General features: G+C 39.5%; 1 protein-coding gene across 1 annotated transcript; it reads right to left on the bottom strand.

The window, feature by feature from the left end:
- Positions 1 to 458: 458 nt before the first annotated feature.
- Positions 459 to 15832, bottom strand: NLRC4 (NLR family CARD domain containing 4). The gene is made up of 6 exons (XM_089528378.1): positions 13825 to 15832; positions 11114 to 11206; positions 10506 to 10676; positions 5464 to 5556; positions 3002 to 3166; positions 459 to 1454 (listed from the first exon to the last, which is right to left on the bottom strand). The coding sequence occupies exons 1-6, from the start codon at positions 15818 to 15820 to the stop codon at positions 1138 to 1140; spliced, it is 2835 nt and encodes a 944-aa protein (XP_089384504.1). The 5' UTR covers positions 15821 to 15832; the 3' UTR covers positions 459 to 1137.
- Positions 15833 to 18929: the final 3097 nt, after the last annotated feature.

Below are 18929 nucleotides of genomic sequence, written 5' to 3'. Positions count from 1 at the left end.
CATGCTGGCCACATGACCAAGGAGTCATTTTTGACAACGCTGGATCCCTCGACTTAGTAACACAGATGAACACTGCCCCCTCTACAATCGGACACAATTAGACAATCGTGTCAAAGGGGAAACCTTTACCTTTACCTTTATTCTTATATGGGTGCAATGACTTCATTTCCACTCTACTGCCGCACTCCTGGAGTTGCATTCCAGTGGTGGAGAAACAAAAGTGTGGAATCAAAAATATCAGCACATTTTAGCTTAATTATTTTATTGTCACAAACTAAGCCAGAAGAATTTCAGCTTCCATTGACATAGTTCAGAAAGTTGCTATGAAAGGTCAGAGATATAAGTTAAAAACATTTGCATACAATTTAGTATTATTTTTGGTAAACCCTCCACATGGAATGGAAAAATTACTAGAAATGTTAAAAGAATTTAGGATGTATGCAGGGTTCCAGATAAATATAAATGTATATAGGGCAATAACAAAGCAGAGAGTCACTAATTTTTTTTAAAAATAGAAATAACAAGGAGATAATGGTCATTGTTTTAGGAAGATCAAGTGATTTAGAAGAAATGCTAGTAAGACTAGAAGGGAAGTTTGTACAAGCTTAACTTTAAGTAAGGGATCTGACTGAATGAAGGGGTGGGGATAAGATAACCGAAATAACAGTGAAATGGCATTTTTGCACTATAATTCTATATTGTGTGTGTTGTGTGCCTTCAAGTCAAATCCAATTTATGGCAACCTTATTATGGGGTTTCTTGGCAAGATTTGTTCAGGGAAGGTTTGCCATTGCCTTCACAACACACACAATATAGAATTATAGTGCAAACATGCCATTTCACTGTTGTATTATAGCTACAATGCTTTTAAAAAATGAAAGATTACTGGAGAAGAGAAGGAATTACTTTTTGTTCTGATATCTCTTGGAATTAAAAAGAAACAAAGGTGAGAGTGGCAATAACATATTGTAGCTTTGGCAGGACTTGCCACAAAAGAGCCTGCGATGACAGAAAAGTTGTTTGGATTAAAAAAGCAACATTACAATCTCCTGACACATTTGCTCTGTCTAGAAAACTACTTGGGGGTTAATGTGGATTTAGCAATGGAAGAAACCTTGTGCCCAGAACTGGCCTTGTTTAAGAAATGATTAATTGCAGCTCATTTCTATGACTTTGCTTGGCTTTGTTAATTTCTCCGAGATCATGGGCATCAAACTGCCAGCCAAGTAAATAAATGCCTTGTAAACAAACCAACTGTATTATCAATCGGGCCATTGCCAAAACTAACTGGGAAGATGGCAAAAAGCCTTGCTGTTGTCTGAAATCCAGAATTTTCAGCTTCTTGAGATTTGATAAGGGTCCTAGGATGGTAATCCACCCATGACTCGTCATGCAGTTATCCGTCAAGTCCAGATGCTGGAGATCTCTCAAGGATGTATTTGTAAGAAGTGTACCTAAAGAAATATTTTAAGGCATATTTTCATATTATTTTCTTCTTTATATCCCTTTCTACCAATGCTGTGTCCTAAGGTGGCGCACGTGCACATGCACGCGCACACACACATGCACATGCACGCGCATACACACATGCACACTCTGTCTGTCTGTCTATTAAAGCCAGATATAACATATCAAAACACAGTTAAGTTACAACATTACAACACAACTGAACAACTGAACTAACAACCATACTAAACATGATTTCAAAGCAGATCAAATAGAAAAAAACAGAAAATCCCCATCCTTAGTAGACAGCTTGTTGTTTAAAGCCTGACTAAATACAAAAGTCTTTCAGACACTTCTTAAATTTCCCAAGTTAAGGGGAAAAATAAGTGTTTACGACAACATGTAATAGACTAGCTTAACTGTGTGCAGTAGAATAGAACATGGCACACAATAAAATTCACTTTCAAGAAGAAGGAAAATCAGAAGTTATACTCTGTAAAAATATTCATGAAATGTAATATTTTAATAACATAGCTTTTTCTCCAAATATCTTTCCTATGAGCTTCCTGTTAGCCCTGAGAATGATGGGAAAGCCTTTGCCCCAGTTATGACCATTTGAATTCTTGATGGAGTATTTTACAGTTTGGAACAAGACTTTATGAGTGGTGGTAGCATCTCTATGCACCAGTCCTCCCAGGAAAACCTATGAAATCAATTACTCAGTTTTCAGAGGGAGGGGATCTATTTTCTCTGGCATTTTAGCATTGGGTATGATTATGAATCCTGTTGCCATTGATTTCATTGTGTATTATTTTTATTATATTTTTAAGGATCACTATTGTACATTGCCTTTAGCAATATAGTCAAACAATTGGAATACACCAATGAAAATAAATTTCGGTAAGACATTCTGCAACAGAGGAGAGCAAAGTGAGGCTTGTAGGGTCTATAAAGTCTTCACACACACACTCCAAATGAATTTACATCTGAACAATGTTCCAGGAAAAACTCACATGGAGGCCTCAAGGAGTGGACATTTTCCCATAAGCTAAGTAAGGCAAAACATCTTCCTTGACCTTGCTTTACTCTTCTGGCCCCAGAAGTTCAAAGCAGAAGTAGCTTACAATCACTTACAGTTGAGATTTTACTCTTTTAAAAAGTATTTTTGGACTGACGTGTTCACCTTAGTACTGGCATAAATGAGAAACAACTTGAAGGCACACAATAACAATAACAAGAAGCCTTGAGTTTGGAAAATTGGTCCTGGAACTCCAGAACTTGCCACTCTTGCTCTGTTTTAGCACATATGTAGTTAGAGAACTAACAAAGTTAGAGAACATATGTGCTAAAACACATCTTGCACGCTAGTAAGGTATGCAGAACTCTGTATTTTATTTCATAGAGATAGCTATACATCCAAACAGCAGCAGCCAGTCAGCAATGCAGGCATAGCTTTCTGGATCAGAATAATTGCCCTGACTTAGTATGTTATTCCATTAGATTCTGTAAGTATTGCCTTTCTTATGTCTCTTCTTTTACTGGACTTTATACTTACCCAGAACTCCAGCCTCAGAGTCTGTGATGGCCCATTTCTTCAGCCCAAGTTTTGCTAGCTGTGGCATATGTTCTAGCTGTACTAGCTTAATGAGGCAAACAGTCACTTCATCCACAGAGGGGAACATCATCACTTTCATCTTTGGTAGGATGTTTAATGTGTCAACTGAAAAACAGTGCCAAACAGGTGCTAACTAATCATACTAAAACAGCTGAATTATAATGCCTTCAAAATTCAGAGTAAATAAGTTACAGAATTATTATTTGACTTTTGCTCTGGGCATTCAAGAGAAGCCATGGTTTGGTATTATTTTAATATTTCAGTGTTTTCCTAGTGTTTTCATGAAGTATTTCCAACTTTTAACTTCTTATGCAACTTTTAACATCTTTGAGAGAAAGCTTTTTCTCCATCCCGCCACCATCACAGGTACATTAAGTGGGGACATGGGAGAGAGCTTTCTCGGTGGCTACTTCCAAATTTTGGCCTCCTGTCTGCTCTTTTTCCACCAGTAGTCAACAACCTTTTTTATTTAGGCAGGCCTTTGGCCCTAAACTTACTGTGGACTTTTGGGCTGTTCACATAGCTCTGAAGGGGTGGCCTGGAGTTGCCTCTGTTACATTCAGATCGGGGCTGCGGCAACCACACGCTGCAGCCTCAATCTGGCCTTGCAAGGGGCAAAAAGGAGCCACAAAATCCGGCTCCTTTTTGTGCCTTATAAGGATGTATAGCTGCATTTTTTGCGGCTTGGCAATGCTCCTTCGGCGCTGTGTCATATGTACACAGTGCCGGAGGAGCGCTGTGATGTCATGCATTGTGCAGTGCAGCGCACAGCATCACACCACCCTGGGAACGGAACAGGAACATACGTTGTGTAGACACTATTCCCAAACTCCACCCCCAAGCCGGCCCAAACTGCCGGTCTGCACAGCCCCTTTATCATACGGGAGTAATAGGGCAAAATCAGGGTTTAAACAAATGGTTTTCGCATACAAAACGTGATATTGAATTTAAGATTTTCACACAACATCACTATTAAAGAGACAATAAAGAGTCAATTGATAGCAACAAATCATTCACAGGGAAATCCCAAAAATGATTTGTTCCTGTTCCTTGCCTCTTTATGGCAATAAAAGTCCTGTGACAGGAGGGTCTTTCATGGGTGTGTTATCCATGCATATATGTATTTATTTGTTGAAATTATATCCTGCCTTTCTCCCAGAATGGGATTCAAGGCAGCTTACAATAATGTTTTTAAAATCCAGCTAATTTGTTAACCTACAAAAGTTAAAAAGAAATTATATATCAATATTATTAAAAACACAAAGACAACTAAAATGATACATACACATTATAGCTCCATAATTAAAATTCAAACACCTGCCTATATAAAAATGTATTCACTTGCCAGCAGAAAAAGACCAGAGAAAGGGCCAACTGGACCTCCTGTAGAAGGGAGTTCCACAGCCTGAGAGCAACCACAGAGGAGGCTCTCTCTCACCAACTAGTGAGATGAAGCCCTGCCCTGCAGAACTCAGACCTCACACAAGCTGATATAAGGAGATTCTATCTTTCAGGTATCTGGACCCAAGCTATGTAAGTCTAACTGTGCACATGCACTCCAGGTCACAGCCAAAAGCTGGGCATCCAGACTCAAATTCAAGTCTAGAAGCACACCCAAGCTGCAAACTTGAAATTTTATGGGGTGTGTAACTCCAGCCAACACAGGCTGAATCCCTATCGCTTGATCTGCCTTCAAACTAATCAGGAGCACCTGTGTCCTATCCAGAAACAGCTTCCTTGGAATCAGGTGGGAAGGAAAGTTGTGCACCTTCAGCATACTGATGACACTGAACCCCAAAACTCTGGATGACATCTTCCAGAGGTTTCATGTAAATATTAAACAGCATGGGGGAAAGAACCATGCCCTCAGAAAAGCCAACCGCGCCATCCGAGAAAGATGAGCCAGAAGGATACCATGGTTGGTGGTACTGAAAGCCACTAAGAAGATCAACAGGAACACACTCCCTTGTCTAGTTCCCTGCATAGATCATCCACCGAGGGACCAAAGTGTCTCCATCCCAAAGCCAGGCCTGCATCTGATTTTGCCAGAATAGCAATGATAAAAAAAGAGACACTGCAGTTCAACATCTAGAGGGCTACAAATTTCCCACTTTAGGGGGAAAGTAAACAATGTCATTGCTCAGTGCAGAACATTTAATGCTAATATCTTGTTTTGACTCTGTAAATCAATTTAAATATGTCTTTTTCAAAAAGTAACACATAAAATTATATAGATGACATACTCAAGCTAATCTTTCATGAAAATTCAATCAGTTAAAATTTAATCCTCACTAAAGTGTTCTAACACATTACAATGTTGTTCAAAGCATCCTCCAGCTTTCTCATGAGTAAATATTACAAGGAATCTTAATCTTCATTTGGAAGCAAATTTTCTTTCTTACCCAGTTTGCAAAGAGCTTCTTTTCCATCGTTTCCCAGAAAATTATCAGATAAATTGAGTGCATGAAGTTTGTGTAAACTGCAAATATTCTGGACTGTAAAACAAGAAAAAAAACTTGTTTTTATAGCTATACAAAGCAGTAAGACACTGACAGACGTTTTTAACCTTTCATCTTTTTTGTAGGCTGTTATAGTATCTATAAATGTTGTTGTTGTTTTGATAAATCATGTTTATTAATCTTAAAAACACCAAACAAACCAATTTAAACAACACACACATTTGGAACAAAAAGCTAAGAAAAGTTTTAAAAATTGACAACCAAAATGTTGTTATTATTGTTGTTGTTGTGCACCTTTAACCTCTGACAGGGGCAGTTTACAGACCGCACTTTTGGGGCGGCCTGTACCCGCCCCTTTCCCCGCTGGATCGGGGCCTCAGCTGCCACAGCAGCAGCCTCTGAGGCACCAATCCGCCGCTTTCCAGACTGCGGGGAAGCAGCAAAAGGCCACTTCCCCATGGCCTGGAAAGGAGTGTCCTTGGGGCTTCATGCCCCAAGGACACCCGACAGTGGCGGGGATGAAGAGAAAGGGGCTGCTGAGCCCCTTTCTCTTTTGTGTTGCTAGCGCAGATGTGTAAAGGCTGCGCCAGCGACACAAACCTGGAAGGAGCTCTGTTTCGGAGCTCCTTTCGGTGCCATGGAAAGGGCGCCCCAGGCGCCCTCACGCCGTGCCAGGATGTCACTTCCATGCCGCTCCGTTTGGAAAGAATGGATGCCACCATTTTGTACGTACTAGGTACATACTAGGGTTAGGGCGTCCAGAAAGGATGCCCTTTCCTAACCCCAGTATGTACCTAGTACGTACTTTTTGCGTGTCTGTAACACACATAAGTGACCCTAAGACAAATCTATTAATTGTATCATGGAATTTTCTTGGCAAGATTTATTCAGAGTGGGTTTGCCACTGCTTTCTCTGTGGCCAGGAAAGAGTGACTTGTCCAAGGCCACCTTCCATGGCTGAGTAGGGACTGGATCCTGGTCACCTAGAGTCCTGATCCATGTCTCAAACCAGTACTCCATACTGACTCTTTGTTAATAATACTGAAAGCGTGCTTCTTTCCAATACACACCACACCACACACACACACACTTCAAACAGTGGCACTAAAAAAGGGGGGGGGGAGGGGAAACAATAGTCTATATAATGTGCATTTTAAAATGGAATAAATGCCTGCATTGCCGAACAAGTCAATTTTAGAGCACTTTCACATTGCAGACAAAATTGACCTGCATTTTGGTCTAATTTGTACCTCAGTCCATTAGTTAGAATAACAGAGACAGGGATGAACAATGTGTAGCTCTCCTAATAGTTTTGGACTGCAGCTCCCATGATCCCTCTCCACTGCCTATGCAGACTAGGACTAATAGTAGTTGCAATCCCACAATTTCTAGACAGTCACAGTTCCCCTACCCCATATACAGAGCTTGTCCTCTAATGGTGCTATTTATCTATTTAAATGCAAATTGTTTAAATGAGAATAATAATAATAATAATAATAATGAAAATGTATTTATATTTCCCGCCTCTCCCAAGGATCGAGGCAGGATTACATCAATAAAATAATACAATAATACAGATACAATTGATAAAACACTAATACTGACAAATCTAATCTCTTTTTTTGATAAAATTACCAGTTTGGTAGATGAAGGGAATGCAGGGGATATAGTATATCTTGATTTCAGTAAGGCTTTTGACAGGATTCCCCATGACATCCTTGCAAACCATGTGGGCTAGACAACATAACCGTTACATGGATTTGTAACTGGTTGACCGGCCGAACCCAAAGGGTACTCAATAATGACTCCTTTTCATCCTGAAGAGAAGTGACCAGTGGGGTCCCACAGGGTTCTGTCCTGGGCCCAGTGCTATTCAACATCTTTATCAATGACTTGGATGACAGAATTGGGGGTATACTTATCAAATTTGCAGATGACACCAAATTAGGAGGAGGAGCTAATACCCCAGAGGACAGGATCAAACTTCAGAATGACCTTAATAGATTAGAAAGCTGAGCCAAAGCTAACAAAATGAATTTCAACACAAAGAAATGTAAGGTACTGCACTTAGGGCAGAAAAATGAAATGAACAGATATAGGATGGGTGACATCTGGCTGAATGAGACTACATGTGAAAGGGATCTAGGAGTCCAGGTAGACCACAAATTGAACATGAGTCAACAGAGCGATGTGGCAGCTAACAAGGCCAATGCGATTTTAGGCTGCATCAATAGAAGTATAGTGTCTAGATCAGTGGTTCCCAACCTTCCCAATGCCGTGACCCTTTAATACAGTTCCTCATGTTGTGGTGACCCAAACCCATGAAATTATTTTCGTTGCTACTTCATAACTGTAATTAAATAGGTGTTTTCCAATAGCCTTAGGCGACCCCCATGAAAGGGTCATTCGACCCTCAAAGGGGTCCCGACCCACAGGTTGGGAACCACTGGTCTAGATCAAGGGAAGCAATAGCCTCACTCTATTCTGCTCTGGTCAGGCCCCACCTGGGATACTGTGTCCAGTTCTGGGCACCACAATTTAAAAAGGACATTGAGAAACTGGAGCGTGTCCAAAGGAGGGCAACCAAAATGGTGAAGAGCCTGGAAGCCATGTCCTATGAGGAACGACTTAAGGAGCTGGGGATGTTTAGCCTGGAGAAGAGAAGGTTAAGAGGTGATAATGTAACCCTGTTTAAATATTTGAAGGGATGTCATATTGAGGAGGGAGCAAGACCCGGAGCAATGGATGCAAGCTGCAGGAAAAGAGATTCCACCTCAACATTAGGAGGAACCTCCTGATAGTAAGGGCTGTTCGACAGTGGAATGCACAGTCTTCTTCCTTGGAGGTGTTAAAGCAGAGGCTGGATAGGCATCTGGCGGGGATGCTTTGATTTAGATTTCCTGCATGGCAGGGGGTTGGACTGGATGGCCCTTGCGGTCTCTTCCAACTCTATGATTCTATGATTTTACAATTAGTTTCTAAAAACAGTTCATCAGTAGCCAGTAATCATAGTCGAGAGTGGAACATCATCATGTTCTTTTAACTATACACCATCACCACTATGATCTGCAGAAAGGAAAGGGTAATTCACAAGAAGCTATTCAAGGGGAAATTACGTTAATTCCCTGGATGGTTTCAGTAAGATACAACACGAGAAGTTCAGTCTGCAATGAGAAAGTGCTTAATTTAAAGGAAAGGATCTATGAAAAGCCTTAACAACATTGTATTCCCAATGCACATAATGGAGGTGTGACTGAATTTTACTTTTTAGATATATATCATGATAAGATTAAGGACAATGTTCAGAGTCTACTTCTTGGATATGCAGGTGTCAGTTAATAAAGTAAATCTGTTATGGGCAATCCTTTTGGTACCAAATACTTCTGGTACCAAAGTTTTCTGTTAAACTCTGGTACCAAAGAGAGAAATAATAGGAAAAGAATATGGATAGGTTCATGAACCACATAAAAAACATCAGTTCAACACGCTTCTACAAACTTTTTATTCAAAACTAACAATAGGAACATGTGAAATTAAACAACCAGCCTTGTATAAGTAAACAAAAACATGTTGAACTTTCTAGAAATCACTTGAAAGCTTTGTCCAAAAGGCCTCCAGGGATTCCCCCCTCCCCTTTTCTTTCACCAGCCTCTACTTTTCTTATGATGTAAGCTTTTTAAAACATACTTAGGGGAACTGGTAAAGCAGGCTTATCTGATCTCTCCTTTACTCTCTGTTTTGCTGTTCATCCATCTTCAATGAGGGATTATGGAGGTAGCTCCTGCTTAGCTTGCCAGTTATAGGCTGGTACACATAGCTGCAATAGTATCTGCTAGAACAGAATCCCACTCTTTCCCAGCTGAAGCTAGATTGAATTGTTTACTGCAGAGACACTGAGGCACATTAACATTAAAAGTCCTTGTTTCTACAGTCCTGCTTAAAAAAAAACACCTAGCTGAACAGAGTGGCCATAAAAACACTTTGTACAATAAACTTCTATGTTACATGCCTATATACAAGGGCAAGGTGCATCAATAACACCACAATAAAACACTCTCTCTCTCTCTCTCTCTCTCTCTCTCTCTCTATCTATCTATCTATCTATCTATATATTACAAGTACTGACATTCAAGAAGAGCTATGTTGAATCAGACCAAGGACCTATCTAGTCCAACATTCGATTCACACAGCAGCCAACCAATTGTCTATAGGCTTTTGAAAGCCCACCATTCTACTTCAGTGGATGACCCCAGGTTCCAACATTATGAAAAAGGTCTATATACGTCTTCCATACCCTTCATTGTTTTATATACAGTGGACCCACCATATTGGCAGACTAGCCATCCATGTCTGCAGATCACTCCACTCCATTACTGTCAATGGTGGCATGTGCACATGGCCATGCCAACACAGCTGTGTGCACATCACCACCTACTGACCATCAAGGAATTTCAGCATACACATTTTTCTCATCTTTGGTGGGGAGGCAGAATTGAGCCTTTGTAAACAGAAAGGGTGCACTCTAATTCTATCATCTATCCTCCTAACTTTTTGCAATTTTTTCCTCAGCACTAATTGTGCTGAGGAAAAAATAGTAAATAGCATGGGATGACATGATTGTTGGTTGGTGTTGGTATTTTTGCCCTTTTCTGCATGCTTTGCAGATCTCTGATATTCTTTTGTGCATTCTTTCGTTCTTCATAGTTTGTCCTGCTATAAGGTTGCACAGTGAATGCAGTTGTCACAGAGCTAATTGAGACATAAAAAATAGATAGATAATGCAGGCATTGCAGAGTCACAGATTTTTTAAAAAAATATGTGGTGTTTAAATTAAATGCTATTTAGGGTTGTGTTTATTTCGGAATTTCTGGATGTACCATAACTTGTTCTAATGTTATTATTACATCACTCAGAGAATGAACATTTCTGGGTAGGAGATGGTTTGAATAACAAGTTTAAAACCACAACATGAAAACCACAAATACCTAGAATTTCCACAGCAGTCCCAGAAAGGCAGGAGTTGACTAGATGGATTTCTTCTAGATCTACGAGGTAGGAGAATACTGACTTTGCTATGTATGTCATTCCATTCCCAATATCCGTAAGATTCCTCAACTGTAGGAAGTGTAGTTTTTTCAAATGTTTAAAATCTTCACCTGCAAAACGACCAAGAAAAAATAGTTATGGTTTCAATCTATTGTCTGATTACTGTTCAGTTATTGTTGAGGGCAACTTTGGAGTTGTGAGAGACCTAAACAAAGAAACAAAATAAGATCTTTGAATTTTCTGTTGGGAGGCTGGACCTTCACATCTAAATGCAATTTAAAATTACTTGCATGATTACACCGTCAAATATGTAACTTATTATTTATAGTAAACTTTAAAATCACTATAAATAACTACGTATATCCATGTACCAACTCATGAAGGGCAGAAAAGAAAAAGCAAGACAAAAGATGAGGAACTATGCATTAAAAGCACTCAAATAGGTATCAGTTAAGCAAGTCAAATGGCAGCCATTAGAGCAGCCTTTCTATGACAAACAGTGATAAATAATAACATAGCATAATAGTTCAATAAAACAATTAAATACCTAGTTTTTTAGCTGTGGCTTCATTGATAGTGATGTTGTCAAAAATAAGTTTTTCCACATTGACAAGGAGAGATATTCCATCAAGAAGGCCTCCTAGCAAAGAAGCACAATAGTTCACACAGCAAAGTGACACAATAGTTCACACAGCAAAAAAAAAAAAAAAAAATAGTACCAGTATGGATGTACTGTAAACTGTATCTTATCACTGATTTGGCTTTCCTTTCTTCTTCCATTTGTATTCAGTTTGTCAGTGAAAGACAAGTTACAGTATATTTCTCTAACAGGTCTGGATTCATTGGCCACAATGATAGTGAGTGGCTAAATATGCTGTTAGACTACTTATTTTGTGGGTGGATCACTACGAAGCAGGGGAAAGTACGTCAAGCCAATTTGACAATGAATCATCAATTATATGACTTCTCCTCAAGCAGGGTCAGCAGCATTGACAAATCAAATCAAGGAGATTTTCCACCCTGCCACTTTCTATTCATAATTACTATCAAATACTGTATGTGTTGCCACATAAAGTCCTACAAGTACTAATGGAGTACTTCATAGACCTGTTAAAGAATCTTCTCTTTAACAGACCTTCCTAAAATTCTGTGCTTACCAATTTGAGATCCGAGACTCCATTTTTAAAAGTTTTGAATGATTTCCCTCAACTATTTAATTATAGTAATGTTAATGTTTGCATTTTAATATTAATTTAAACCATTGTGTGTTTTGTTAATCCACACACTTCTGTTATATGGGATGACATGGGAGTGGGCCTTTTTGGCTTTTGCACACTAATAATGGAACATCCTCCTTTTGGAGCAGGGTGAGCAGATCTCCTTCTTTTCCAGAGCATGTCCTACATTTTAGTCTTCTATCTATGGCCCCGTTCCCACTTACCGAAAAATTCATTTCCTGAACCGATCCCTGAAACTGGTTCAGAAAAAAATGTGGTTCCCACTATGTTTGCGCCGGTTTCAGGTTCAGGAATCGGCAAGTGGCGAGGGACAGCTTGTTGGCCCAGCCCGTCACTGGCCTCTCCTGGCCCCAACATCCCCAGCCCAGCCTCCTTACCAGCTCAGGAGGAATTCCAAAATGTCCTTCATTTTGAGCATGGCTCAGAAGCACGCATTGATATTTCTATGAGTGTTTTAAGCTTTTATTTGGTCATGTCCTACCTTTTATTGAATGCTCTACATTTTGCAGTGCCTTGTCCTCCTTTGCAGTTAGGACATCTTGTCACCCTGTTTTGGAGGTTTGACTGGTACCAGATCTGGTTTATTCTATTGCCAATTTAAGACAAACTTTTTATTAAAGTCTTTGAGGATTACTTTATTTTGAGTATACATGCACATGTTTTTTTAATTGTTCTAGCTTTTAAAGCTGTTTCAACTGGTCTTGTTTACTACTTTTCTATCCTGTTTAAAATATTTTAATGTTTTAATCTGAAATTATTTTAAATTGTTTACTGCTTTAATCTGTGTACCACCTTGAAATCCCTTGAATAAGGGTGAGATTAAAAAATAAGAATAAATAATGCTTCAAGTTTTGTTGTTGTTGTGTGTCTTCAAGTTGTTTTCGACTCATGGTGACCCTAAGAAGAACCTATCATTTCTTGACAAGTTTCATCCGAGGTGTTTGCCATTGCCATTCTCTGATTCTGAGAGGCTGTGACTTGCCTAAGATGACTATGACCAAGTTACTATTAGATATAAGAAGTGGTATCGAACGTGACAAAACAAATAAATATTAAACAACATATGATCTATTTTGTTGTAGGGTATGCCCTGCTTTGAAACAAGATCATCAGTAGACAATGGGTAGGGTTTCTATCAGGGCTCTATGATTGTATTCCCTGCACAGAGAGGGGAGAACAGACGGAACAATAGCAGTATTTTGAGGCAGCAAAGGAGGCAAAGTGATAACTTAGATTCTGCAGCACCATTGTTCAAAATTAACTTCATGAAGATTACTCTTTGCTATTCTTGCAGATGACAAAGTTGCATCTCTTTTTCAGCCAGCAGTAAAGGCCAGGGCAGCAGGACCACCTCATCAGCTCAACTAGAACACAATGCCTATTTTATTCCTCCTCTACCTTAACTGTTTCCATTCAACTAGTTTGTTTTTTGTTGTTGTTGTTAATGTACAGTTAAAATGTGCCTCTTCTTGTTTTCCTTCTGCCCCCTTCCCTTTTATGTTGTGTTTTTTAGATTGCAAGAGTAAGAGCTGGGACTGATACATTTATTCTGATCTCATGTGAGTTGGGACTGGAGCCTTTTCAAGTGGCAGCAGTGTGAAAAGGACTTTAAATCCCTTTAAATAATAAATAATCCCACATCGAGTTGGTGTTTCTTCAAAACAACTGGAAGAATATGGAAGAGAAAGAGGGACATATCCTGTCCATTCTGAGCAGATATTCTTAAGGGTGCCTCTACTTCCTAGTTGGCAGCACTTGCAATTGAACCACGGACTGAGTGTTCCTTATCCAAAATTATTAAAAATATTGTGTAAAATTACCTTCAGCCTATGTATATAAGGTATATATGAAACATAAATGAATTTCATGTTTAGACAAGGGTCCCATATCCAATATACAAATATTCCAAAATCCAAAAAAAACAAAACAAAACAAAAAACAAACTTCAAAATCCCCAAAACTTCTGGTCCCAAGCATTTTGGATTAGTACATATCTGTCAAAGTAATTTGATCTACATACCATCTAGATTTTCATTTTGCAGGTCTTTTAACTTTATGGTTTTCAGCCCCATCATTTTTGCTATCTGTTGCTCATCTTTTATGGCAAGGGGTGTTGATTCTATGATAAGGTCCTGCAGATTTGTACAGCTGTTGAGAACTTCACTTAGCTTTCCTGTGAGTCCAGGGCTTTTGCTGATATGCATCCTGAGACTTGAGGCAGAGCAGCATATTTTTTCCAGGTACTTAACATCACCTTTTCCTAATTTGTTGAAATCTTTAAGTGTAATCTCTAAAGAATTGAGCTTTTGGTCCCAGTTGAAGAATAAAGAGACAGCCTTTTCTGGAATTACTGTTTTCCATGGAGTCATTTTAGAAAACTCCTTTTTCTCATCTTCCACGTCTGCCAAAGAAGAGGTGCCAGAAAAATCTAATTTGGTGAGTTCTAGCATACTCACACAATTAGAAAAATGTTCAAAAAACCCACAGATATATGTAGGAATGTTCTGAGTATTGATGTATAGGTTTTTACCATGGAAAAAATCCTCATACTCCTCCTTCACAGACGTTTCTGAAATACTCTCATAAAGGAAGCAAATTGCACACTCCACAAATGAGTTTTCCCAAGTAGCAATTAATCCTTCTTCCTCTTCACCCTTCTCTTCATTTCTCATTTCTGATGATAGATCATGTGGAGAAGAAGGCAACATAAAATGACCTCCCAGTTGAGGAAGGATTGCAATGTGGTCGATAACCTTCTTAGTAGCTTCAGCAGATGACCCACAGGTATAAAGGAGTAAACTGTGGTATGTAGTAATGACATCTGAGATGCTGTTAATTTTTTGTAAGTAACTGTGCCCTCTGGTCACCTCTTCATTCTTTTGAGATGTTAGTAGCCTCGAAAGTCTCCTACCTGCTGTATATTCCTGGAAAGATTTATGAAAAAATCTATATACTGGCTTTAATCTCTGAGCTGTGTACTTGTTCATGAGTCCTGTAGCTAACAGGACTTGTTCCTTCACACTGGAGAAATCCTCAGGCTGAAAATTAAATTTCTGCTCAAATACTCCATCTAAAGCTAAATCTCCACAATGGATTATGCTTAAGCGAAAGTGTTCATCACGCAACTCTCTGGTCTTGTACTTGTTTTTTCCCACCAACAAGTCATGTAGTGTAGAGAACAGAGTGGTTTGCGTATGTGGGTTAAAAGTGGTTTCCCCCATTTGGATAGCACATGCAATAACCACAAACAAAGGGGTCTTCATAAGGTTGTCAATCTGAGAACCTGATTTCTGGAATGTGGAATCTGTTTTCTCCATTTGAGACAAAAGGCCCTCAGCTAACTTGTCTTTTCTCAGCACATTTCTAACTAACTGTTTTGCACTCTCCATAGTTAGGTCACCCGTCTCAGCAATCAATGACCCAAAGAGCCTCAGACTACTAATTGACTCAGTTCTTGTAGTCACAATGACTGTGTTTTTGAATTTGTAGTTTTCCTTTATCAACGATTCGATTTCTGGGCACCTCTGAGACTTGAATTCATCATACCCATCTAATAGAAAGAGAGCTTTTTCTCTTAGTGAACCTAAAATCTCCATAAATTTTTCTTTGCATATCCTATATTTCTTTGTCAGAAGTTGTTCACAAACTGTCTCATACAATCCTCCCCGTGCACCACTCAAGCTGATAAAGAAAACAAGCTTGAATTTTGTCAAAGAAGGATGATCTCCATTAGCCCAGAGTAAAGCAATCTTCTTGAGAAGAGTAGTTTTCCCTTTGCCAGCTTCTCCCTCTATGATACAGGGATTCTTTAGTTCATCTAGAAGGGCTTTTAAAGACAGCTGTCCTAGGCGAATGTTATGGATGTCTTTCTTCCAAAGCAAGGTATCTGTGTAAGTGGTTGTCAGATCAAAAATGATGTCAATTTCTTCACCCAATGGATGAAATTTTTCAAATAATGGGTATTTATAAAAATTTATTAAATCCTGAACCAAGCAGTCAAAGTCTTCCTGAATCATTTTCCCAGGTGCCCCTAAAAAAAAAGCAATTCTTCTGAATGCAATACCATTAAATAAGCAATTTTAACAGCTAAATTCTTATGTTCCACAACAATTGAAAAAGAGCCAGAGAAAAAAGTGATATGCAAAATTTATTTGTGTGTGTGTGTGTGTATAATTGTTTTATGGGAATATGATTGAAGAGAGGAATAAAAACTCTTATTAAATAATCACCTGTGACCATAATACAGAAATACCTGTGACCACAAGTAGTAAACTGCCCTAGCAACAGTTCTACTGATTACAGTCTCCACTCACTTTTTCTCTACAGTTCACTATACACAGCAAAATCTAGTCATCCAACTTGTATGAAGTAAAGAGTAGGAACTACACGCCCTCCAGCATTTCACAGCTGAAGACTTGGACATATGTGGCTGAGAGTGGCCATAGAATCATAGAGCTGGAAGAGACCACAAGGGCCATCCAGGAAGACAACAGTCTTCCCTAGCATGCAAGGAGAGACAATCAAAACACTCCTGACAGATGGCCATACAGATTCTTTATATAACCTCCAAAGAAGGGGACAATGCTACCCTCTGAACACTGTTGAACAGCTCTTACCATGAGGAAGTTCTTCCTGCTGTTTATGTGGAATCTCTTTTTCTGTACTTTGAATCTATTGCTCCATGACTTTGTCTCTAGAGTAGTAGAAAACAGGCTTACTCCATCTTCAGTATGATACCCTTTCAAATATTTCAATACGGCTATCATGTCATCTCTTAACCTTCTCTTCTCCAGGCTATACATACCAAGCACCCTAAACTGCTCCTCATGAAGACATGATTTCCAGACCTTTTACCATTTTGGTTGTCCTTCTCTGGATCATGTTCTAGCTTGTCAATATCCTTCTTAAATTGTGGTGCCCATAAGTGGACACAGTGTTCCAGCTGATGTCTTGCCAAAGCAAAATAGAGTGATACTATTACTTCCCTCAGTCTAGATCAGTGGTTCCCAAACTTTGGTCCTCCACATGTTTTGGACTTCAGGTCCCAGAAGGCATGACTGTTGGCTAAGCTGGCTGAGGCTCCAATTATCTGGAGGACTAAAGTTTGGGAATCACTGGTCTAGATGCACTATACTCCTAATGATACAGGCTAAAGTCACATTGACTTTATAGTGGCTCCATCACACTACTGACTCATGTTTAGCTTGTGGTCTACTAAGGGGCTAAACGGATCACTCCTAAGGGGCGGCCTGCAGCCACCTCTTTCTTCATCAGATCAGAGCTGTGGCAACTACACGTTGTGGCTCTGATCTGACCTTTTTGCACCGTGAAAATGATGCCATAGCTGCTAGTGTTGCAGCTTTTCAGCACTCCTTTGGTGCCACATCACCTGGACACAGTGCCAGAGAAGTACCGTGACACCACCTGCCATGTGGCCAGGTGCACGGTGTGATAGTGGCGTCAGAGGAGTGTCAGGGCATCTGTCATGTGGTTACCAAGCCCCCACTCTGCCCCCAGGCTGGCGTTTATTGCCGGTCTGTCCAGGCTCTAAGATTCCTAAATCCTTTTCATGTGTACTATTGTCAAGCCAGATATCACCCATCTTAAATCTGTGCATTTCCTTTTTTCCCCTGCATATAGTACCTTACATTTCTTCCTGCTGAAGTTCATTTTGTTAGTTTTGGCCCAATTCTCTAATCTGTTAAGTTCATTTTGAATTCTGATCCTGTCCTCAGGGATATTAGCTACCCCTCTTTAGTGTCTTCTGCAAATTTGATAAGCAGATCCTCAGTTCCTTCATCCAAGACATTCATGAAGATGTTGACTAACACTAGGTCCAGAACAGACTCCTGTGGCACTGGCACCCCATTTGTCACTTCTCTCCAGGGTGAGGAGGAGCCATTGGTGAGCACCTTTTGGGTTCGGCCAGTTAATAAATTATGAGTCCACTTAACAGTAGCATTGTATAGCCTTCATTTTACTAGCTTGTTTGCAAGACTACAATGGGGGACCTTGCCAAACAATATTCCAGCAAGCAAGCTAGTGGATGTTCCTGAGAAAGTTACAGTCTCTCAGTCCTGCTCATTAATGAGTAGACTGCCCTCCAATAGCCTGGATTACAGTGGTTTATGACAAAACACTTTTTTTTCTCTTAGAAATTTGACTGTCTGCTGCAATAGAATCTAAATGTCTATGGCACGATTATTTGCAGATATGAATGGCCAGTTTCCTGGGCATCCCCAAGACGGGCAATAACATGAACAAAATACTTGAAACTCTCAAGGGCTCTCCTTGTCTTTTAAAAGGAAAACAAGGCAATATGCCTCAGGCAGAAAATGTGAGGTATAGTATTAAAAGGGAGCAAATTGTGAACTATTTATTTTTTACTCCAATTTGGGGAAGAGAGAAAGAGAGCATGCATTTGGATTTTTTGCTTAAGGCATCCAAATACGTTGAGTTGCTTCTGATATTCACCATTTTTGTAGCTTGATCAGTTCATCTGTTCAAGGAAGTATGAAAGGAATAAAATGAGCACTTTGAATCAGCAACAATGATGGCTGCAATCCCGTTCATGCTAAACTGAGGGTAAAAATTTAAAAAATTATGGAGGAAGGTGAATATCTATATCTTGGTAAGAAGTCTATTGTCAGATTCCATTTCTGAACTTCTGTCCTATCCCTGACTCCAAGTTCATAGAGCAGTGACTCCCAAATGTTGGTCCTTCCGGTGTTTTGGACTTCAACTCCCAGAAACCTCAGTCAGTTTAGCCAACAGTCAGGAATTCTGTGGGCTGAAGTCCAAAACATCTAGAGATTAGAGAATGAAAGTTTGGGAACCATTGCCAAAGAGCATTGTTCTTCTATTCTCTCCTCTCCTCCTCTCTCTCCATGTGTGTATAGGAAGAGGAAAGAAGATAGCAAAGAAAAACTCTAACCACAGGATTCCATGAATTGTTGGGAAGCAATTTTTTTTTGACATTGGGTCATGTTCATCCTGCTTAAAGAAAATTGCCATATGTAAATATAGATCTTTAAGTTCTTCTTCCCTGTCCTCCACTTTCTCAAGACAGCCCACAAATGCAAACAGCATGCTATAACCACAGAAGATATTTAAAGCACGTATGGT

Source organism: Sceloporus occidentalis, unplaced genomic scaffold, assembly GCF_023333645.1.
Source record: "Sceloporus occidentalis isolate IW3139 unplaced genomic scaffold, rSceOcc1.0.p SCAF_6, whole genome shotgun sequence".
Lineage (NCBI taxonomy): Eukaryota > Metazoa > Chordata > Lepidosauria > Squamata > Phrynosomatidae > Sceloporus > Sceloporus occidentalis.
The sequence above is the reverse complement of the archived record's forward strand: the minus strand, read 5'-3'. Positions and strand labels throughout refer to the sequence as shown.

Excerpts from the sequence above, each read along its gene's own strand:
- NLRC4 (XM_089528378.1), bottom strand. The coding sequence starts at position 15,820 with ATGATTCAGGAAGACTTTGACTGCTTGGTTCAGGATTTAATAAATTTT. Across the intron at positions 11,207-13,824 it reads GCAAAATGAAAATCTAGATG|GAGGCCTTCTTGATGGAATA; the intron begins GTATGTAGATCA and ends CTTCTTTGCTAG. Across the intron at positions 3,167-5,463 it reads AGAAGCTCTTTGCAAACTGG|TTGACACATTAAACATCCTA; the intron begins GTAAGAAAGAAA and ends ACTGTTTTTCAG.